The sequence below is a fragment of the Syzygium oleosum genome, unplaced genomic scaffold, assembly GCF_021117445.2.
Source record: "Syzygium oleosum isolate NSW1041296 unplaced genomic scaffold, Sole_v2.1 Sole_v2.10, whole genome shotgun sequence".
Lineage (NCBI taxonomy): Eukaryota > Viridiplantae > Streptophyta > Magnoliopsida > Myrtales > Myrtaceae > Syzygium > Syzygium oleosum.
In genome coordinates this window covers 5,622,419-5,646,645 of record NW_026607494.1, presented here as the reverse complement: position 1 = coordinate 5,646,645, position 24,227 = coordinate 5,622,419, and the positions used below count along the sequence as shown (strand labels likewise).

At 39.2% G+C, this 24,227-nt stretch overlaps 2 protein-coding genes across 3 annotated transcripts; one reads left to right on the top strand and one right to left on the bottom strand.

The window, feature by feature from the left end:
- The first annotated feature begins 1,338 nt into the window (after positions 1 to 1,338).
- On the top strand, positions 1,339 to 4,729 carry LOC115683271 (thioredoxin-like 1-1, chloroplastic). The gene is made up of 3 exons (XM_030607740.2): positions 1,339 to 1,523; positions 1,899 to 2,237; positions 4,328 to 4,729. The coding sequence occupies exons 2-3, from the start codon at positions 1,956 to 1,958 to the stop codon at positions 4,604 to 4,606; spliced, it is 561 nt and encodes a 186-aa protein (XP_030463600.2). The 5' UTR covers positions 1,339 to 1,523; positions 1,899 to 1,955; the 3' UTR covers positions 4,607 to 4,729.
- A 6,475-nt stretch (positions 4,730 to 11,204) lies between these two features.
- Positions 11,205 to 16,583, bottom strand: LOC115683399 (uncharacterized). 2 transcript variants are annotated; one of them, XM_030607943.2, is made up of 8 exons: positions 16,401 to 16,575; positions 14,018 to 14,073; positions 13,126 to 13,275; positions 12,712 to 12,785; positions 12,472 to 12,526; positions 12,138 to 12,200; positions 11,920 to 12,047; positions 11,205 to 11,693 (listed from the first exon to the last, which is right to left on the bottom strand). In XM_030607943.2, the coding sequence occupies exons 1-8, from the start codon at positions 16,444 to 16,446 to the stop codon at positions 11,615 to 11,617; spliced, it is 651 nt and encodes a 216-aa protein (XP_030463803.2). In that variant the 5' UTR covers positions 16,447 to 16,575; the 3' UTR covers positions 11,205 to 11,614. The 2 variants fall into 2 exon arrangements, with proteins under 2 accessions (XP_030463803.2, XP_056171626.1); XM_056315651.1 differs by lacking the exons at positions 12,472 to 12,526; positions 12,712 to 12,785 and having other exon boundaries at positions 16,401 to 16,583.
- Between the last annotated feature and the right edge of the window lie 7,644 nt (positions 16,584 to 24,227).

The following is a 24,227-nucleotide window of genomic DNA, read 5'->3' as shown; positions in this document are numbered from 1 at the left end:
AGAAAGTATGTAAACAAGCTTTGCATTATCTTTACTCTATTTTTTTGGTCAAGAATTATCTTTACTCTACTTTTTTTTGGGTCGCTATCTTTACTCTATTACAAAGCAAATTCATAAGCAATTTAAATCTTAATTTTTTACCAATGAATTATACTAAAGGCATTCACAAATGTCCAACATTGATTATGGATCAAATCTTGTAATTCAAAAGTAGCCAAGATAATAAGACGACTATCATTTGCGTCACCTGAGCTATCATCACGTGCATCGACTATATCTAATCAATGCACGATTCCTGATTGGCCGGACGTAGTGTTGGATCTTAAACCCTTCCTTTTAATAAGGGGAAAAGATTCAATCTTGATATAAAATTGATTGGGCATGGCCAAGCATAACTAGCAAGTGGAGCCGGATTAAAAGAGGGAATGACTTGTTTAGACTCGCCTATTTCGTCCTTTGGATCAGTCAAGCTCAAGTGGCCCATAATCATCTCCTACGTTGTGGACATGTATCTAAATGTATCTGGTACATGTAATCCAAGTTCACCTATCTTATGCCAAACAATATCGAGTGACTATAATTTTGACAAGTTTTCGAGCGTTTCTTGCATGCTCTCGGATCATGCGAGCCTAGTTGGTCGTGGTAGCTCGATAATGCGGCTATCACATGAGACTCGCGTGATCCAATCGACGGGATGAATTGGCTCACATCCTTCAAGTGCTCATGAGAAATCTTCTAGTTTTTTTGCTTCCCTCATGTTCAATTCAACGATGTGGCAAGAAGAACTGCCATTCGCGAGTTTTATCCGGGAAGAATATCCAAATCCAACGGCTTCCCCTTTCACCGTCCTTGCCCAGGGCTTCAGATGCCGCCACGTGTATGATCTTCCACTGCTCACGTGCGCCTCCCCCGCATCATGAAAGCCACTTGATTTCACACTTTAACGACTTGTCGGGTGGTAAAAATCTATGACGTCCTTCTCCGCTGATCACCACCGTCGGATTCACATCCTGTTAACTGCCCAACGGTTAATCCAACGGTCACCCCAAATTTCTCATTTTTTTTCGCCCTATCACTCCACTTTTTCCATCCATCAAAGGCTGAAAAGAACAACATATTCTCCTCATCTCTCTCTCTGTTGAATGAGCAAATCCTTCAACCCAACCGCCCCTTTCGTTTGCAGTTCGATCAACAGGCCGAAGGAAGATCCGGGTCTGTTTCTTTTGCTCTGCGACGTGAGGAAATGGCCGAGCTCCTGAGCAGATCAAGCCTGTGCTCGTCGCACCACCCTCGGGACACTGGCGAATGCTGCGGCGCCCCCGTGTTCCCCAGAGGCTTCAGGGCCGGCAGGTTTGCAGCGGGGTTTCGGCTCAGGTTCCGCCCCGTCGCGATGTCGAGGCCTCCGGGGCTGAGATCTTCCGTCTCCAGATCGGAGCGGTATTTTCGGTGACGGGGTTGTGCACAAGCAACGTGAATGTGTGCCGAAGAGGAGGATATCGCGAAATTACTCCTCGAATGTGCAGGTTTGGCTTTTTTCCCCGCACCTCACGATTCGTCTGTTGCTTGGATATTGTTCAGATTGCTCGTTACATTCGGGTTCTGTTTTTTGAGAAGTTTTTGTGCGTGGTCTCCGTTTTATCTTGTATCTGTCCAATCTTGGTCTCCATTTATGGTGGTATTTCTTTCTGATGTTCTTTTTCTGTTTTCTTTAAAAAACGGAATAATTTCTCGGTTGAATAATGATATGTCAAAATTGGTCTACAAACGTGTGAAGAAAGTGTAAATCTCAGCATATTAGTTCTTAGTAAATTTTCAGCACTTTATTCTCACCGATCAGTGTGAAGAAAGTGTAGATAATTGAAATAATTGAGTGTCTCTTGCAATATGAAATGGCACAGGGTAATTTAAGAATAGGGAAGGCTCAGAAATGTTGGGAGAAGGGGCTTCAACCGAACATGAGAGAGGTCAATGGTGCGCAAGACCTCGTGGAGTGTCTGTCGAGCGCCGGAGATAAGCTGGTGGTTGTGGACTTCTCCCCGGGGTGCGGCGGATGCAGGGCCCTGCATCCGAAGATATGCCAATTGGTGGAGACGAACCCGGACGTGCAGTTCCTTCAGGTGAACTATGAGGAGCACAAGTCCATGTGCTATAGCCTCAACGTTCATGTTCTCCCGTTTTTCCGATTATATAGAGGCGCTCATGGCCGGCTCTGCAGTTTCAGCTGCACTAATGCCACGGTTAGTTTCTCGGGATCTCTTCTATCTCTGCTGATGGTCCAGTGATTGGTGCTTTTGTTTGGTAGTGGTCTGACTGGTGCGGTTTTGACTTTTCTTATTACTTCAGTCTTCACCAATCTGCTGAGTTTACATATGTTGTTTTATGGGTTTATAAAGTTAGAATTACCGCGAGGCTGTACAGTGCAAATCTTATGGAGTGAAGGAATACCTTGTGTCATAGCCCTAAGACTCCACGTCAGGCGTGGCTAGTGATGCTGGATTATGTTGTTATCAAGTATCATTTGTCTATATGATCATTTTTAGGGGTATGGGGTAGGTTTCGAGGTTATCTTGTATTACTTGGGAAAAGGACACCACAAGTGCCAAAAGTTGTGTACGGCGCTCACTTTAGTTCCAAAAGTTTTTTTCGAATCACTTAAGTGCTACTTTAAAAAAAAACAATAACTTAAGTGCTAAATCCTATTTAGGTCGCCGGAAATCCGACGTTGCAATATTTTAATATTTCTTTTGATCAACGTGGCTTGCCGGTATAGTGAGTCAGCATATATTAACCCAAACAACGCTATTTACCACATATTTGCCCCAAATTCAACCTCCCTTCAAACCCTAATCTCAAAATCAGTGATTTGGGGACAAATTTAGCTTCTCCCTCAAACCCTATCTCATAATAGAGGATTTGGTGGAAAATTAGTTGCTGAAACTCTTGGTGATGAAAGTGAACAAGGAGCCTTTTTGAAGCTTTGGATGCTAACGATGATGGCGGCACCAAGGGCATGACGGCGAGGTAGACGACGAGAGGAGAGGAGGAAGACGACAGTTGCCCTTTCAGATGCCCATGGCGGAGAGGCACGAGGCGAGGGAGTCAACGGAGCGGGACCTCCCAAAATCGCAATTTTAATCTCAAAAAAATTTTAAAAAATGGAGCTAAAAACTAGAAAACAACCTCTTTGCCTCATGTTTTCCCTTTTCTGTAGATTTTACCTTCAAAATCGCAACCCACTTAAGCAAAACGCTCATCTAGGTATTTTGTTTTTGTTTGTGGGATGGCTTACCTCAAGTTTGCCCCTTTCTGTTGATTTCACCTTCAAAATCGCAACCCAGTGAAGCAAAACCCTCATGTGGGTATTTTGCTTTTGTTTGTCGGATGGCTGCTTTTTGTTCACCGGAAAATCATGAACACTTTCATCTCAGATATTCTACGGATCTAATATTTTGCCGAATCAAGCGTGCTTTTAAGATTTGATTCGTGTTGTAATGGTTTTGTCTTCTAATCGTGTGATTTATGTGCTCTCCATAAAAGGAGCTCCGTAATGCCGCTGGAATCAAGAGAGAGAAGAGAGAAGCGAGAACCCGAAAGAGAGAGAAAGAATGAGTTTAGAACTTGAAGTGACATTGTGTTGTCAAGAAAGGCCAGGTCATCATCCACGTTAGGAATTCATTTTTTATATAAAAAAAAAGCCACATAGACATTAAAATTTTATAAGAAATGCCACGAGGGTCGAATTGTCGGAATTTCTCGGCAGAGGCACTTAAGTGATCGTTTTTTCTCCGATTTGGCACTTAAGTGAGCCGAAGAAAACTTTTAACACTAAAGTGAGCACCGTACACAACTTTTGGCACTTCTAGGGTTCTTCTCCCCGTATTACTTTGATTGGAAATTTTTTTTGAAAATGTTTTCTTCTTCAAGCTGTCAATTTTTTAAAAGGACACTCGTCCTTTTTTTTGTCCCAACGACATCATCTTAGATTGGAAGTTAACATGATCGTGCTTCATGAAATTTCAGTTCCTTCTCAAGATTGTCAGAAAATTATGTGAAATAGATGTTGTGGTTCCCTGGAAACTGCTCTTCGGTTTCTTAACCAGAGGCACTCGTAAAGAAGACCCATAACATTAATTAGCCTTTCTTTTCTAGCCAAAATATTAATTAGTTTACTCTTTAGGATCAACTTTCTTGCCAATAAATCCTGAGAATTCTGGCTACCATGTTGCTTTCATTGACTGTTGGATAATGATATGCTATGCACACTATTTTGTTTTGTCCTGTCAAGTTTATTGCTGATGTAAAAATTGCTTGTGTTGGTGTTTCTCAGATAAAGAAATTCAAAGATGCATTGGCCAAGCACACCCCAGACCGTTGTAGCCTCGGCCCAACAAAAGGTCTGGAAGAGAAAGAGCTCCTGGCGCTCGCAGCCAACAAAGATTTGTCTTTCAACTACACGCCAAAGCCAGTTCCCGCCATGGAGCAGGAGGAAGCAGTGGCCGAACCTGTGGTGTCTCCCGGCCATCCGGACCTTCCTCTCCCCGTTTCACTTCCCCTTCCCTCATCAACCTCTTCGGACCAAAAACCTTTGGTTAATACAGCAAGATGAGGTTGTCAACTATAGTATTTGGCCTACATCTCTCTTCTTCTTGTACAGGCATTTTCTGTTTTTCTTTTTTTCTGGGCTTGTTTCCCTCTTTACGGTGCTTACGAAACAAGAAAGTGGTAAAGATAATAGTGTATAGCCAGTGGTTTGCGAGCTTTGGATTTATATATTTTTGGATCCAAGCTTGCTGGTCTCTCAGTACCTAATAGAATACCGGTTAGTTTGTGAGTTGCCTTGTTGTTCTCTTTTATGCTAGGGGAAGAAGCTGTTGTAATGTGAAGATCTATTCATTTTATATTCTAATGTAACGTGCCTTGTATGTTTGTCCCGTGGCCAGCTAGGAAGCACGGACAGTCTCCGGGGGCTTCCGTGTCGTGTCGGACGTGTCGGACACCAACACTCGTCCGACACTCTTATTTATTTATTTATTTATGGATTTGAATCAAATTAATTTGATTGAATAATCATAAAAATGATCATTTATTATGTATATCTAAAAATATACATTAAATATACAATATGTCCCAACGTGTCGGATTTCTCTATTTTTTGAGAAATGATGTGTCGTGTCGCGTCGTGTCGCATTGCGTGTCAGTGCTACTTAGGTGGCCAGAATGGCGGTGGTGTGCGTTGAGACTTGCGATATGTCACTGCTTGTTCGTTTTAGGAAGAAATCACCGTTTTCTGTTTGACGCGTCCACAAGAATGTATGTACCTAGGAAACATTGTCTGGGTTGTTTTTTGCGTACATGGACCGTGCTCGGCCTGGGGTTAGGAATTTTACATCAGATGGAATAGCAAACCCAAGCAGTCGGAACATCGACCATTTGAGTTTCGAAATGCTTAATATTGCAATGAGGAAGCAAGTACAGAGGACATTTGAATGAGAAAACTCCGACGATGTAGTAACTGCAATTACTCAAAAGGAGCATATTCTTGTATCTCTCTAATTAACTTCACTCCGAACTCGTCGCCCAAGTGGTGGTGCTCAAAGTTAAGCAGGTTGAGAAAAATAACCAGCAAATTTTTCTCATAAAACTCTGCACAAAACCATCGAAGGCTCTTAGCTAAAGTTTTGATTTTTGTTAACACATTCTCAAGGACCTTTGGTGCGAAGTCGAGCTTTGCAAGCTCGATGCAACTTGGTACCAGCTTCGGCTTTCTGCATTCCGATAATGTCAATTGATAGGGTGGACGAATTTTTGTTTTTCTAATCTTGCCCTCACTAGTATTTTCGTAATCCCGTTTTACCCCTACTGTTACTCCGGACACAGTTCCTCATCTCTTTCATATAGAGATGATCCTCGCTCTAGATCTAGCTCGCCGGCCTTTGATCAATGCTTGCCTCCGGTCTTCATATTTAGCTCACCTGAGGTTGCGTGATGCTCGCCAAGGATCAGTGAGGGTCGTTGAGGGTCAGCACTCACCTCTGATCTCCAAATCTAGCATGCCTGGGCTGCGCGACCCTAGTGGCCCGTCACCTGGAGTTGCATGACTTCCGTGGCCCTTCACCTAGGCTTTCCTCCGTTTCCGAAGCTCATCCATTCTCCTTTTTCTTAATTTAAAAATTATGTTACAATGAAAATTTTTACAAGTGCTCACTAAACACTCTTTACTTTTCATAAAATCCCTTTGGTCTAAAGTACTTTACACAACCACAAATTCTTTGTGCAAAAGCTGAATCAAACGCAACCCACTGTTATCAAGCTTAACACCTGTCTAGCATTTTTGGATTCTTGTGTCTTCAAGAAGTTGCCACAGCTAGAGAATTTCGGTTAACACTACTCAAGATGAAAGCAAATTGAAGAATCAACCATTAAAAGTTGATTACAAGAAGTGATCGTTGAGATGCTTTCCCCGTTTTATTGTTCTATCAATCACATCATGGCTTCGCCTGACGGAAGATACTGAGCTCGTGTTTGAAACTGAAACACGAGTCACTTCAGGAAGTTAATTTACCCTCTCAAACGTATGCAATCTTAATTAATTCACCGCCTTTCTAACCGGAAAAGCATACACTTCACTAATCATTGCTGCTTGTTAAAGAACTGCTTGCCAAATATTTACTATCCAGTGCTAGATTAGCACGAATATACAATAAAACAAGGTTACAGAATCTATAATCTCAGAACCTAATCAAAGAATACTAAAGGAAGGGAAAGTTACAACCATCTAAGGTTGCAAAAGTGTGAATTGCCAAACATGGAGATAACCAGATTTCCATACATAAGTATGATAGGGGGTGCAAAGACAATGTATAAAACTCGGTTAGTAAACTGATGCGATAATTCAGTAGAACAAAGTGATGTGATAAACTATATGTCTTTGCCACATCATTTGTAGACCAAGCTTTGCTTTAGCTCTAACAAGGGAATGCTTCAATATTCAATAGCGGTTTTAGAAGAACGGACAATGATCCTATTCGGCTGATGTACATTGCTAGCATCAGGAAATGGAGAAATCGAGAATCTTGAGTACCTAGCCGAGCCGCAAAAAACATAGCTAAAGCGGCGCTAGGAAACAAATTTCCATTAGGTCCACAAATGCAGGTAAAGAAAGGATTTCTCTCAAGGCCCCTCACAATTCTTAATGAAATCTCACTCAAGGAATTATACAAATTCTACTCATAAGAATTTAATTGGCTAAATCACTCGGGTATAATTACAACAAGAAAATCCCTCACAAGAAGAACTCTCTCTTCTCTCGGCCACCGAATGGAACTTGGCACACCTTCGTTGGACGTCTCTCTCTCTTTTATAATGCACAAGAGATAGTCTACATCATTCAATGGTCATCATTGCACTTCATCTTCTCTTTCTCTCTCTATGTGAAGAAGTCCCACTCGCATGCTATTCTCCTTCCACTCTCAGAGAATTCAACACCAATTAAGACTCAGCCGAATAGAACAACAGAAAGGGCTCCTATTTGCATTAAATGAAAGCAGCAACGGCGCCCTCCATTTTCATGGCATGCACATGGCCATGTGCATGCATTAACGGCGCCCTCCGATTTATTTTCTTATTATGTTAAATTTATTGTTCGATTGCCTAACTTTCGAAACCCATGTCCTCTTTATTTGACCCACGGAGTGAATGCCCATTGCACTTTCTTCACACACACAAACTTCAATGTTTTCTTTGTCTTCGTCTTCTTTCTTCCTTTCACATGCGGAGCATTTAATATGGGAAGTATGGCCGGTGTGCTTAAGAAAATCGTAGACAATCACAAAAGTCCAAAATGGACTTAATTTTCTTGAGACAAACTCGCACGCTTAATTTTTGGTATTTATTCAATGAGCTCAAACTCAAGATATATTTCAACAATATTAGTAGACAAAGCGGTTTTACTGGTGGAAACTAACAATCCCATCAAACAGATCTTGATTATTGTGTTATTCTGAGTCGAATTGATCGTCGTTCATATCCTACTGATCATCAATGAAAGCCAACTATAAATGGAGATGATTGGTTCTAGTAGAATAAGACATGGACAATCTGCAATGTGGACCTCTCAAAATCAATCAGAAAAGTACATTGCCAAAAAGATCAGGCAAAGAAAGGTTGTTCAGATAGCATGTATAGTACATAATGGCAAAGGTTTTTCCCCGTGGCTCCCCACTCCTGTGCAATATATACTAATCCTCCTTCTCAAGACTAACTTTCAGATATATCTATATCAGAAGTGGATGTGAGTAGACCGCACAAGTATGCAGTATTGTCGGATCAACCATCAACTTCTCTAGATCGCGCTGTTGCATTCTCAAACAAAGAATGCTACGAATGTACAACACTACTTACAAAATAGTATAACGAGTCAGAAAACAATCTAATAAAGTATATATGCATGCCCGTTGAGAAAAAACGACTTTTTGGATTGGAAATCTAGAAAAGTTTCATCTTTCCAAGTGATGTGTCAGTTGCATAAGATTCTCCTTCTTGCGAGCTGAAGTAGGCTCACGTTTAAATGAACATCGAATGTCTGGGCACGAGATAACGTACCGAATGAAGAATCAAGAATCTCGGAGAAGCACCGGATGCAGACCACGACCGTGAGTGATTAGCAATGATCACCAAGAGCCAAACATGAGGCTCAAGAAAGAAGCATGTAGCCAAGAACAACTTGCCGATTGATCTTCGAGGTTTTGTTCGAATGACTGGTCAAGAGCCAACTCAAAATCCAGATCGAAAGATGCTTTCCAGAAATAAGGGAATGTAATTCGGCAAGTCATCCTTGGCTGCATCATTCTCTCTGAGCAAACATGCGAGGTCCTTGATGAGAGATGATGGGACGCGAAAACTCGGTCGCCGATGCGCCAATGCCTGTCTCTTCGTCCTTGCCTTCCTCTATTATCCACAAGTGTCAGCACATATTTTGAGAGAGAAACAGAGAGAGGATGAGTCACGATAAGGCCTTCAAGGTTCGAAAGAGGTTGCTCCAAATATTTATAAAAAAAACAAAGTCATTTCTATATGCATATCTACATTAGTGGCCACAAATATCAGTGACACCTGCATATTCGAGCAACCTATCTTTTTCAGAAACAAAATGTGATATTTCTATTTAAGAAGTCAATAGATACACGCCGTCCATTCGAAAATCCATTTTAAGATGGTGTATGAATTACTAATGTCTACATCGAAAAAGCTAGTTGATCATGATTGGTGCTTTGGGCTTTTCATCGGAAAGTTGGATTCCTTCTTTCTTTTGCACTGTTTTCTAAGGAGGTGATGAGGACGGCTCTCTTTGTATGCACCTTCTGTTATGGCCCTATGGCCAGATAAATGGATAAGGGTTGCCGGCATCACCCTCTCTCATTCTTCAACATAAATTGTGACAAATACAGCGAAATATGTACAGATTAATGGTTGGCTTGAATGGGTTTAACCTCTCCTTTTTACTACTCTCACCCATGGATGAGAAATATTGGCACTTGGACATGGGAGTGCTCATCTTCAAACGGTTTAGGGGCATGATGCAAGAGGAAAAAGGAGAATCATGTGAACCGTATGTAGCCGGAACAACTTTTTAAATAAAAAATGAAGCTTGTTGGGATATATAAAATGCCGCCAATTTGATTGGTCGGTTACATCACACCGACCGTATAATTGGCACATGCATGATATATTCTTTTGATTGAAAGTAAGAGTCAGATCTATTGTGATTGTTAAGTAAAAGCCAAGATCTATTGCAATTGTTAGGTGGAATCGGTGGTGTGGGGTCAATGAATTATTGCAAAAAATCTCCATCCATCCAACCAACTGCATAGACACCAAAAACCTCAACTTAATAAAATGGGTATTGTGAAAATCTCCATCCAACCAACTGCATAGACACCAAGAACCACAACTGAATAAAACGGGAACTTCTATATATACATAAGGCCCAGGAGTGACTCACTTTTCAATGATATAACTTGCTGCAGACGATGAGTAAAGAACAATATTTCCCTGGGATGACGCCTAGGGTTTCGTCAACCATGCATGTCTCTTTGAGAGAGAGAGAGCATCAAAGAGCAAGGTGACCCATACTTCCATGGCCATTGAATCCCTGAAAGGAGATCAACTCTTGGGAAGTGATGGAGACTCGTAGATCAAGAACTCTGTTTGGCACTCAAAACGATATGCAGTACAGATTCCTCGGTTTTTGCTCTGTCCGAGGTTTGCAGAATTGTCTCCCTCACCCTCAACTGCTTTCCCATCTAGATCATCTCTCGTAGCGCATGCAGTGATCTATGGGCGCTTTCATTCGAATTACTGTGGATTGGATGATAGATGAACCAACAAGTACGAAAAGGTCACTCCTCATTAGTGGCAGTACTACTCCATCTTAAAATAATTGAAGTTTCATGTTGTAAGAATCGCGCGATTTCACGTTCAATTCTTATTCGATTAAGCTGTTTCGGCCATACCACATAATAGTAGTTTACCAACTTCCTATTCACACGTAGATGGATTGCCTTTAATCGGACTTAGGTGTTGGATATAACTCGGAAAGCGAAATACCTTGCCTAACCGTCGCATCAAAAAGAGAGAGGAGGATTCCAGCTCCTCATAATATTCCTTCACTAGACATTGATGTACCAGAATGTGGCCAGCATTTTTTCCTTAGCTTATAAACCTATAAACCTATGATGATAAAGTTTCATCTATATTTCCTCCATTCATTTTCCAACTCCTAGATGAATCAAACAATTGATTTTTATTTTAATTGTTGAAATTATAGAAAAGGAGCGACAGTTGAAATCATAAGATCTTTCTATTAAGCAACCAAACAAAATTGCATTGCATTTTTCAATGCACCGACTTTTCCCGTGATACATAAAGTCACTGCGTTGAAAATTATATATTCTTCTAATCTGACCCGAGATCACAAACCTAATAATCGGCTCGCAAGTTGCCGGGTATCCGCCCTTGCGTTCGATCACGTGGATGTCATTCCCAGTGCACGCATCGAAACCCAAACTTAATTTGTGCAGAATTTAAAAGAAGTTCTTCCTAACAATCATATGGAGCATATGACCAAAAATGTGTTAAGCCCGAGAAAACATGATGCTCTTGAAAATTGTACCGCCTGCTTTCTTGTTCCCTCGACACAACATAAAGGATCGGAATCGGAACTTGCACCAGATTATAAATATGTCAACATGGTTTTTAAAACATATTGCACAGTAAAATCAGAAAGGCCAAAAAATCAACTAATTTTCTTTTCTCCCCTTCCCGAGAGATGGATGAGAAACTGTGGCATAGGCCAGTTCACTATCAATCATAGACTACTCTCAACCTGTCATTTGTTAATCACACATCCAGGAAACCGGCACACAAGAGTAATTCAGTACAGAGACAGATCACTACCACAGAAAAGCAGGGACCGACTAGTACGACGATGAAATGCTTGCGGTCCTCTGGATTCTGGACGTGGCATTCTAGTTGCCCAAGTCGTACTTCCGCCCTTCGCGTCACAAACTCATTTAAAGCGCTAGCCTGCGTATTGACATCGCCTGCAAGCTTCAGTTCACTGGAACTCATAAGTGGAAAAACCGAAACCCGATCTTCCTGCATTTGTGGCCTTAAGCTCGAGCTTCTGAAATGGACTGTGATTGAGACAAGAACACAGGTTGTTCATATATATCCGAAAAATGAAGAAGTATGTGAAAGCAAGAGTATTCCGATCATGAATAATTACATAATCAACACAACACAAATGCAATTCTCTCCCAGATATTTTGCCTTTCGAATTTTGATGATCTTGGCATGAGAATAACAATTAATGTACTTAGAAGGCCAAAGCAAGACACAGGAGAGGATTGATGCATCAACCTGCTTTTAGGATCATAATAGAACCCACTGATGGATCCATCACTGCATGAGAAGCAAACGTAGTAAAAGCCAGCTATTGTCAATCCACAGTCCTCTCCAACATTCACAAAGTACTGCTCTTTCCATCTCTGGCCAACACATGAGCAAGTGAGAAATTGCACCAAAGAAACAAGAAACTCCACAATTGGTGGTCCCTAATGTAGCTTTTAATTTGTTACCATAAATATGTATTGACAACTGCTCAGGTCCAAAGTTTTGCCACCATCAGCTTCCACCCGGCTCTGGAAGAAACATGGCCAATATTTGAAAAAATTAATGCCATATCACAGAGCAATGATTAATATATCCATTTGAAGTAATTTAAGCAACTTGTGGATGTGCATTACATGTAGGCACATATATCTATGCACAGGAATATGGCATATCGCATATGTCCTGAATACTTGTAGCTTCTATGTTGAATGAATATAACAGATGTTCTGAATACTTTCAGCTTCTATGTTGTATGCATATACATATGCATGCATATGTTTCTGAAGTCTGACTACTTACCAGAAGGGGTGAGAAAGATGGGAACTTCGTCCAGTGTCTTATATCGTCCTCTGGCCTAATAAATAGTTCCAATCATTAGACAATCTTCTATATGGGATCCTAGTCCTAATAATGAAAGGATAGACACAGCTTTGTCCTCCCATTTCCACAAGACCGGCAGAAGCCACATGTCTGGGGAAGCATCTTTAAGAATAATTAGAGGTTTGAACTTGAGTGAAGCAAGAGAAAAAATGAACATACGTTGCTTCCCACTTGCCAGTGAAGAATGTATAATTCTTGCTATCGACGATCTCTCCTTCCCAGAAGGTCACTACCTGATAAAATTGCAAATAAGCGAATCCTAAAGAGGAGCCATGTTGGTGAAAGATCACTAAAACTTAACCCATAAGCACCCTATTTTCAGAGGCAAAAAGATACATATGTCTATAGGGATTTCCATGACCTTGGTTCATCAAATGAAGCAATCTCTATCACAGCTTAAATTCCAATAAAAGATGATTTAGATTAAGCAGAATTTAAAAAAAAATTAAGAATTCCAATCCCCAACTCAAAAAGCAGTTGCTTCCAGCAGACAGCAGAACCTTACTTAAGCAGTTTTGAAGTGCACAGAGTTATTCAAGAATCTAAATTGGTTGGGTGGAAAATCCAACTTACCGGCGTGTCTGCCATTGGAACATTCAGGGCTTCCATGGTACCACAGAGATAACCATGATCAAGGTCACATCCTTGAATACAGACATTGACTCTCCAAGCTTCATCTTTCTCATTCTGCAGACTAGAGACGTTCTGAGTGCCAGAGAAGGTCTGAGTAATATTTGAAGGAGAGACTATCAGAACATAACCTTCAAGTAGACTTAGATTGTGCATTTGAAGTCCCATCATTGATAATTTAGAGAAATAATTAAAAAAAAAGTACATATGGAATTTTCATCTCTAGTGCTAAAACCTCCAAATAAAGTTCATCACATGCAAATGTCGTTAATCTAAGCAACCATTATGCATGGTCCCCTATATTCCTTTTACTTAAGAGGGGCAACTGCATAAAAGGTCAAGAGATCAGCATGCTAGTCAAGCGTATAATTGAATCCTTAAATAGGTAATATTGAAGCTGTCATGCTTTTCCTGAATATGCTTTTACAAATATAAACAGACATGATTATCCGTTCAACATTGCTGGCAGAACCTAGCTGCCAAGCAGAAAAATCCATATCTATCTATTATTGGAGAAAAACCGTAAAGAGCATGTTGTAGTCTTGTTAAAATTAATGTAAAAGAGCAAAAAATACAAAATAGTCTAGTTTACGCACAATGTCTGGCTCTAGGAAATATGTCCATACTTAGCAGTTATTCCACGAACAAATAAGCAAGAATGTGGAGAAGCAAGAGGACATAAACGGTCATAGCTACTATCAGAATGCAGCTCTGCCACAATACAAGACATTATTGGAGCAATTCCTTAAAGAGCTTGTCTAAGCCACCATTAAATTGGAATATTTCCATCAAATTTATAGCTACGGCATTCATTTGATCGAGAATGAAGATTCACCTGTCCAACAGTTAAAAGAGAACAAGCTTGGGGTAATGTATTTCCAGAATTTGCACCTTCAAAGTCGAGCAATCTCTCATCAGTACCTCAAAGAGTTCAATTACTTTCAAAGCCAAATAAAAGAAGGTGATAATGTGGTCAGCAACAATGAGTACTAAGGGTGTGTTTGTCTTGCTGAAAACTTCATGATAAAGGAAAATTCTTTCCGTAAAAATCATTTTCAAGAAAAATAGTTAATTTCATTTGTTTGGTGGTATGCTGAAAAGCAAATAAAACTCTATCTTAAGATAGAAGGTGAAGAAGTTACTAAAAATTTGTGGTAAGATACTTGTTAAGTTTGGAAAATGATTTTCCGTATTCAACATTGGAAATTCGTTTTCCTAATTTTAAATGGGAAAAAAGCCACCAAAAATCCCAAACTATGCCCACCGTGACACATTTACCCTGAACTTTTTTTTGTGACATAAAAAACCCCAAACTATGCCCACTGTGACACATTTACCCTGAACTTTTTCTTGTGACATAAGAAACCCCAAATTTGTAACTAAGTGACCCATTTATCCTCCGTAAAGGTTCCGCTAGATGATTTTTTAGCCAAATAAACGTCATTTTTATTTCACTTAAGCCACATGGACGCCATGTCAACACCGTTTGCTTCCCAACGTCCATGTAGGCAGATTTTTAACGGTGCTCATTAACGGAAGGTAAATATGTCACAGAAGTACAAGTTTGGGATTTTTTGTGTCACATAAAAACGTTTAGTGTAAATGTATCACAATGGGCATAGTTTGGGGTTTTTGGTGGCTTTTGCCCCTTTTAAATGTGGGTGTTCTCTCTAACTATAAATGTTTTTCCATTGACTGACCATATTCAACCAACCAAACACGTAGAAGTCCGGAAAACTAAATAGCGGAAAGATCTTTCAGTGAAACAAACACGCCCTAAGTTCAACTCACAAATATACAAATAACTAGACCTCTAAAGGCTGGTATTAATCAATAAAAGAACAACTTGCCTACGAAGAGATCAAAATTCCACATTTTAGCATTTGAAAGAGCCTTAGGACAAGGGATGTCATTTGAGCTTGGAGCCAATCAGTCCACGAAAGGGAAAAGGAACAATAAAAAAAACATTTGTGTGCAAAACGCTCACAAAATTAGGTTTCTCTATCAGTCAGCTGCAGAGGCAAGTAAACCATCAATTCAGCAGATAAAGACGCTATGATTGATTTGTCCATGCACTTATAGACTTAGCCTTCTTTAGTTTAATAGACTGGAAACAAACAAATACAAGTAATTCCTAGGCATCTTCAAGGTTGCCCAATAGCTTAACCTGATTGAGTTTATAAATGGAAGAGGGGCAAATGAGGTAAAATGCAGAGCAAAAAAACCATGGATTCTTCTGATGAGATGGTCCTGTATCATTTCATCACTAAACTTCCCATGCTTCAAAATAGCAGCTGCTAGCTATGATCACATTTGGTGCCAATTGATCCCCCAACAGTCTCTCAGCCTCAGATAGTTGCTGATCGGTTTTCATCTAGGCCATTCAATCTGAGGAAATCGTTGGTCGGTACCAGGTGACTATGACATATTCTGGGTCCGTGCCCATCGATCTCATAGCTTCATTCCTAAGTCTCTTACGTCAAGGGTTAGCATGCATTGATCACTGGTAACCGTCAATTGGTCCACAGTTGTTGTCTATTAACCCAGCTGTCACTAATACGTACAGAGTATTCATGGTAGTCCAAAGTATACGATTAGTTCAATCGGATACACTTTAACAGAATCTAGGGGTGAATTGACAAAAAAAAGTACTTCCGGGGCCATTTTGAACTCTTATGCCACGACTTCACCATTATATCATTATCATAGCATCAACTCAACCCGCCATCACTGATATTGTGGCCACCATTCAATACAAGAATGAGGATGGTGGGCAAGTTCAACAAAGTAGGTCAAGTCGAAGGGCAAGTTCAACAAAGTAGGTCGAGCCAAAGGTTCGAATTTTCGCATTTTACAAAAAAAGGGGTTCAATTTGATATAAATTGTATTTATCATGATCAAATCTGTGAATGGAGGGTACATTGAGATTCATAGCTAACATCCCCAAACTGCAAGTGAGGCATTGCAATACAAAACCTCCAAAAACCAGCAACTGGAAGCGAAATAGCAAACACCCTCCAACAGATCTTAACCCCTTCGCAAAAAGCAACCGCGACTCCAATACATATTAATCCAAAACACAACACATCGCCCGAATCCTCACCATGTGCATGCACGATTCCAACGCAAAGACCGACCCAAGCAACGTGCAAAGGCAGCAAAACTCGTTGAAACGCAAAGAAACTGCACCGGATCGAAAGCAGAAACTAGAGACTCACCCGACACTTGAGAAGGTGTTGAGCTCTCCACGACCCTCACCGGCATCTTTCTCTTGACTTTTCTTCTCGCAAACAGTGGAGTCGACGATCAAGACGAAGATGGGTATGCGTAGATTTCGTTCCCGAACCTTTCTCGCGAATTGGCACGCTGAAATGTCGATGAAGTCCCATATATGATTTGAGGCCACTTCGAGGTCCAGTTCTTGTCTCCCGTGGTTTCATCGCTCTACCCATTTGGGCTTTTTCTGAATGCACTCCGTTCGCAATCAAAGAACACCCACAAGCCCACAACGATGGTGAACCAATTTTTTCTTTTCGTTTTGCTGGAAGCGATTATCTTTTCGTGTTATTCTTTTGGGATCAAATTTAGGTGAGGATCTCAATCTAATAGTTGGCAAATAGCATTGCTTTCCCCCCTGTCTTTTCGTCAATACACATCTGTCGTTCCCGCATTCGTAAGCACATTTCGTTTTCGATGGATTTATTCTGCACAGGGAAAAAAGGGTGGATTCTTGCTTTAGAAATACTCCAAGTTCCCGCCCGCGAATCGCTTTGCACCGTCTTCTTTTGGGAGCCGCCATTCTGCATCTCGAACGTTTACTGTCGAGCTAAAGGCGCGAATCCGATTACGGGCGATTGGGAATCCGAAACTCGAATTCGCCCTCCGTCCGAGTTCCGGGCTCTAAACAAAGTGTCCGAGCCGGAGGCGGCGTGCCGGCTCTTGAGAACAAGATGGAAAATGCTTGAGAACGTGCTTCGGATCGGAGATTGGCATCCTAGAAACTTAAAGCGCTGGGAAATGTGAATGCGAACCGAAATCAAGAGCAGGGAACTATAAAGACTCGATATCAAAGTGCGAGAAACGTAAATCGCAGGCCATTCTACTTCACTGAATCTAAGGGTTTATTTGTTTTGCGAAAAAAATAATGATTAGGAAAAAAAATTCCTAAAAATGATCGCTTATGTTGCTTACAAAAATGAACGAATGAAAAATATTTTCATCGTTTGCGGAAATATTTAGACATAAATTGTTGAGCACTCAGGAGCTTAAAAGCTAATGGTTTACTAAGTCTAAACTTGAGACTTTAACTCGCGCTCTCTCAAGACGATATCAACTAGCGACTTAAGGTTCAACGGAGTTGGGAGCAACACGAAGAATCCAAACCCCTTACCGCCAAGGGCCAGGTTGACTTGGTCCCGACCCAACCCGATTCGAAGGGCACTTTTTGTTTAGGTTTTTTGCTTTATTGTTTTGGTCCTCGGCCGGTGATGTAGAGGTCGGCCGGGGAATTTCGGAGTTCGATGTTCAAATAGCGTCACAAAAGTCAGTCAAGGGTCGAGTGATTGCTGATATGTCTTGTTCCAGGTGATGGACATCCCTACTACATTCAACTTCATGTTGGACCGCCCGTGGATCCACTCCGCCATGCCGGTAAAGAAGAAGGATGGTCGAATTCGGAACCGGGTTCAGGGAGGTCGTGACGTCAATAATAAAAGTATTTTTCATTAACAAATTATTTCAAGTAATACAAACGATATTTTTAGGAAAATAGTTTTCAAATCATTTATTTTTCCGCGAAATCTACATACAGACATTAAAATTGAAATTAAAGGCATTTATTGGAAATGGGGAAGTGTTTTAAGACGCTCAGATGAAAACACTAAGCCAAGCACGAATCTAGTATTTACAAACGACATTGCGAGAAGAAAAGCTTGAACGAAATTTGGGACTATAACCTACACATCTATGGAAACATTAAGATTACGTTTGGTCGTCCGAATTTTTAGTCAAGATAGGATTGGATAGGATATGATATGAAATCCAAGGGATTTGTTATATCCTATCTACTGTTTGGTGAATCACAATAATAAAGCTGGATATTTTCACATATTAATATGTACATTATTTGCTATGAATGTTATATCAATGTAAATGAACCTAAAAATTGCACAAACGGAGATGACAAAAATTTCTCACGACACTCTTACCTATTTCATTTTTATTTATTTTTTATTATTTTTCCCTCTCTTTTTAATTATTTTCTTTTTTATTTCTTCCCCTTCCATCATTCTCTAATAAAATTTTATTGAATAGTAAACTATACAAATATGCCTAAAATATGTAATAAATATAAATACTAAATGTGTGTGTGTGTGTGTATATATATATATATATATATATATATATATATATATATATATATATGAAATTTATATCATAAGATAGAAAGAAACTTTAATATATAAATAAAAATAAGTATAAATAAAAACGAATTTATTGTTATTTTGAATTTTTTAAAATGTAAATATTATTTATATTCAAATATTATTTTTATTTTATTAATTTAACAAGTTTGTTATTCGATAAAAATAACTTTTATATTATGTATATTAGAAATCCTATCCACATTTATCCCACCTCCTCCTTGGGATAATTTTATCCGGGTCATATCCTTCATATATCCAACTTTATCCTATCTTAAGTACACATCAAACACACGATAGGATAAAATTTATCATATCCCGAATTTTATCATGACTATCAAACGTAGCCTAAGTGACACAAGAAACGTAAAAGGAGACATTTGCATAAAACTAAAAGAATGGAAATTTGGCAGAGTCATTGTATAGGTTGAGCGTGTTTTTGTTCTTTGTTCTCCAAATTTAAACTTGTTTCGTCGGAACTCGATTCTGCAATGAAATACCTTTCATCGAAAGTGATTTTTCGATTTTTATTAGAGGAGACATGTTCTATGGTAATTTCGAACAGGAAATATCACAGGTAGATAAGAGAATCGATAACTTCACTTCAAAAGGAACCGAACGTACACAAACTATGCCAGAATTTAATCAACGATGCAACTTGAGAATGTGAAGATGTAACGCAAAATTTAACTAATGACGAGGCACCCGAGAATTACCGCAAAGATACACACCGGCATTTAATCGACGATGCGGATCCAAAAACTATAGCTAAGAAACACACCAGAATTTAATTAACGATGCGAATCAAGAAATTATAACTACAGTGCAGGATTTAAAAGATAATTGCAAGATAATATGTTTGTTTGTTTGTGCACGAGAGTCTCCGAAGAGTACAATGTGGCTATTTAAAGCCTATAATTGATGGCTATCAACAAAGGTTACAAAGGGAGAGTACAAAGAAAGGTTACGAACAAATATTACAAAGGGTTATATCGATGGTTACATTGACTCCATTACATTGACAGTTTCTTTGACTCCACTATCTTGACAGTTGCTTTATTCCACTACATTACGATTACTTCTTTGACGGTTGGATCCGAGATTGTCGACTCCACTTTTTATCGATTTCTTCTTACCGTCAATTCTTTGAGTTGTCGATAATTCTGTTAATAAATGACCAAAATTTGCTCTCATCGATTAAATCTATCATATGTCGATAATAACCAAAAGTTGGTCATTTTTTTGTGTAAACAACATTCTGCTTTGATAGCTCTTCAAACTACTTTCACAAATTCCTCTAAGTCTCGATTCATATCCTGATCGGTTCACAACGAGATAGTCACCAATAAATTCCAGACCTATTGTATGAATGCTAATTCAGTCCTAAACTTTTCAAGTCAACAATGTAGTCCTAAATATTTGCGCAAAATTTCAATGTGGTCCTTACGACCAATTGCTGTCGAAAATTGACTTACCACATGAGCCATTTCAGGCAACAATTGGAAGAAATGACCACTTTGAAATTTCGCACAAATTTTTAGAGCAAAATTGGAAAGTTTGGACTGAACCGATATTCATACAACATGTTAAGAATTTAATTGGTAATGTTCCCCTTCTCATTTCCAAACAGTTATAAAATCTTGTGTCACTTCAACTTATATGCACATCCCAAAAAGTCGCTCTGAATATAAACGCCTTAGTAATGGAGAATTAGTAAGTCAAGTTTGTTGGGGTGTGGTTCATACTCTCCAGTGATAGGACAGCACAGGGTCCTGCTCCCCAATGAGTGGATGGGCGTCCGAGGGGGCCGCCACGACGGGGGTTGCGGGGCTGCGCCCCTAAACCGCTAGAGGACTTTTATAGTTTGAGCCTGAAAAAGGAAAATTTTCTAATTCAAATAGGATTCTTATTTTGAATAGGTTTCCTAATTGAAGTAGGTTTCCTAGAAAGAAGTTTCTTATTTTGAATCAAATTATTACCTATACATATTCTCTTTCTCTTGTAATTAAGAGATATAATAGTGAGGCGTAAGGTGCTAATTATAGTGGAATCCTTAGCTGGACGTAGCCCTAGTTTAAGGGTGAACCTTGATAAAACCTTACGTCTCAAATTCTCTTTCTCACTTTTACTCTCTATTTTCTTTATGATTATGCAACGAATCCTAACAAAGTTTATCACCCTCTTCCTTCGTTGAGTTTTTGTTGTTGGTCGAGGACCCTGCTAAGTCAAGTTCTCAACAGCCGAGTGTATTTCCTGTGCAATTTTTGACCGCACCCTATTTGATTAGGGAAAAAGTCATAAAAAAAAAACTCCAAACTATGTTCATTGTAACATATTTACCTTGAAATTTTTTTGTGACATCAAACCCCAAACTATGCCCATAGTGACACATTTACCCTAACCTTTTTTTTGTGACATAAAAAATCCCAAACTTGTACCTATGTGACACATTTACCGTGTGTCAATATTCCGTTAAATGATTTTTCAGCTAAAACATCGTCGTTTTTATTTCACTTAAGACACATGGGCACCATGTCAACACTGTTTGCTTTTCTGACGTCCATGTAAGTAGATTTTTAACGGCTCTCATTGACAGAGGGTGAATATGTCATAATGGTGCAAGTTTGGGATTTTCAAGGTAAATGTGTCACAGTGGGTATAATTTAGAGTTTTTGGTGGCGTTTGTCCATTTGATTATGTACGGTGATTTTGACCTCTAATAATTTCAAGGGAAAATCCCATAAAAAATTTTAAACTTTTTCCCACAGGACACCAATAACCGTAATTTTTTTGGTTTTTAATTTGCCTTAGTATGCAAATAAACTATAAAAAAACTTGTACAAGTTTTAGGTTTCGATTAAACAAATTGTTCAAGGACTTGATTCCAAAGAAATGCGCAAGTTCCCGGAACGTAAAAAAGGACATTTACCTTTCATAATGCTAGAGTCGGTGCAACTAACGATCATTGCGCGGAGATAACAGGGAGGGGAAAGAAGAAAAGAGAAAAGAAGGATAAAATGAAACTGGACCACAACCTAGTACTGGTACTATGGACATGGTATAGTATCTAAACAACTTGGCAAGTGAGCAATACAATAAAGAAACGAAGAAAGAAAGGGAAGAACTAAAGGAATGGTGGGGGAATATATGCGCGAAATGGACATCTTGACTTGTGACAAACTGTACAGAAAAGGGATTGTGCTGGAATCGAACTAGCCATTTGTCTCCAGTGCTTATCAAGGAGTTATTTTTAGGGGAATTTCAAAAGGAGGAATTGAAGATATGAAAAGGGATGGGGATTGGTTGGTAATCATGAAGATGAGGGGCTTTGAGTTCTCTTCCTAGGCACAAAGGTCACAACAGGGACTACACAAAGCACAAGAACACAGAAACGCTGATGAGAATAGGCATCTCAGGAACAAATCTTGCTTATAATATTGAGAGATCTTATGCAGTTTGACATGGGTTAAGTTGATAGTTCTTTCTATCTTTCTTATGTGGTTGAACCACACCCAGCTGAAAAAGTGCAGCAGATTTTGTTGAAGATGCTCTTTTTTTCTCACATAAAGAGGCACCCCCAAATTTGAAGGAATAAAGATTTGTGCACTGACATAAAAAAAGAGGAAAGAGGGAATAAGAGGCCTGTGCATGCATAGGTGAATGACAGTCTTGTAAATTTGTGAGACCACTTTAAGCTGTTAAGCCTGTTAGACAAGTGTGGGATTTGACATATGAATGTTCTAACATGCCCCCTCATGTATAGGTTGTGGCTTGGCCTAATATCAAAGCATGAATGTTGGTTGTAAAAGAGAGATGGGCGATGTGAAAATTCAACACTTTCTACTCCGATATCACCTGGAAACTTGAGATTTATATATGCAACTGTTTACTCAAAAAACTTAAACTATTAGAGTACGAAACTAAATACGGTATTTTATATCACAATGCTCCGCCTCATGCAATGGAGATCTAATGATGAAGGATCTAAGTATGCAAACTCGATTCGAGTGGGTGAAAGATTTGGGGAAGCTCATCTCCCATAATAATCAGGAAACCCATAAATGGGTGAGAAGGGAGTCTAGGGAATCGAACTCAAGACCCTCTCTTTGATGTGCATAACTGTTTACTCCAAAAGTTTAAGTTACTGAATCATGACATGGAATATATTTCATATCTTAGTATGGAAACTTTAAGGTGTTAAGTGCACTTGTTATGCGTGAATACAAATAAGAATCTCACATCAAGTGTTTCAAGTGAAAAAGAATCAATTTACATATCTAGTTGGCTCATAATTCAATAGCTTAAGTTTTTTTGTCAAATTAGTTTCAACTATGGATGCTAGCAGGCTCAAGCTTTGGCCTCACTTTTAATGATGGCATCGGAATTTTGTAGCTCTTCCTCATCACAAGGCTATTGTAAATATTGTTGTGTATTCGTGTTCACGTGTCAAATTTTGTTATGAATTCATGTAAAATATCGACATCTTTAATTGCCAACTTGTCTGCTGATTTTAATTTTTTGGATTGGACTTCTTAACGATAAAGAAATCGCTTTTCCAAAAGTTTAAGCTATTAGGAAATCAACCAATAATGTGTATAACATATTATTCAATATTCCTCGTATATAAACCGGTCCTTCCATGCCAATACGATGTGGACATGATCACTTCAAACTAGAGACAAATAGAATATAGGGATAAGAGATGGGAGAAAGATAAGTGAGGGTGTTATACTATATACTCTTGATATTTTCTCCAATATCATGTTAGATAAATTATTTTTGCAGAAGTTAAATTGTTAGGAAACGGGCAACAATATGTTAACAAATTTATTAAATGCCAAACTTGCATGGTTTAATGAAAAGATACTCTTAAGATTAATCTACTGGGAGACCGCACTTCAAACTTGGGGTTCTGCAACACTTCCCCCAAGTTTCCTTTTCTCCTCCATTTCTTCAATTAATTCAATTGCTCTTATCCTACGCTTTTCACATGCAAATGAAAGAATATATTGCCTTAACAGTGGTAGAAAGAAGCTCAAGTTTTTTTTCTAAAGTTCAATTAGTAAATAATTATTTTCAATTTCTATGTCCAATAACATACTTCATCTTTCTTTCCTCTGTCAGTGACATCATGCTGATCTCTGGGAAACTTCTTAGTAAGTTGGGAGAGAAAAGACCGCTACTTCAACCACTTGAAGCTTACAGTTCAGTTCACATACATATATTCTTTTGTCCTGGCAATGATGTTTTCTGTACACTCTCTCTCTCTCTCTCTCTCTCTCTCTTTTGAGTATTGCTCTCTATCTTTCCTTTTCCAAACAAAAGGTAACATGTCTCAAAGAATTTTCCTTTTCCTAATGCTTAAATTTATCTTCACCCACAAGGGATCAAAAAAACTTAAAGACAATACACATTGGGGGAATATCGGTGTGGCAATTTAGAATACATGGCTCTTCAGATGCTCGAAATTATAGCAGATTGTAGTAAGCCTTTGGACACCATTATGTGCAACTATGTCTGCATAATATGCTTTTATTCACTTAACACACTTGACATGCTTGAGTTGAGAATAATATCTGAATAGTACACTTAGGACAGTGCATTAACGAGTATCGGTTCATT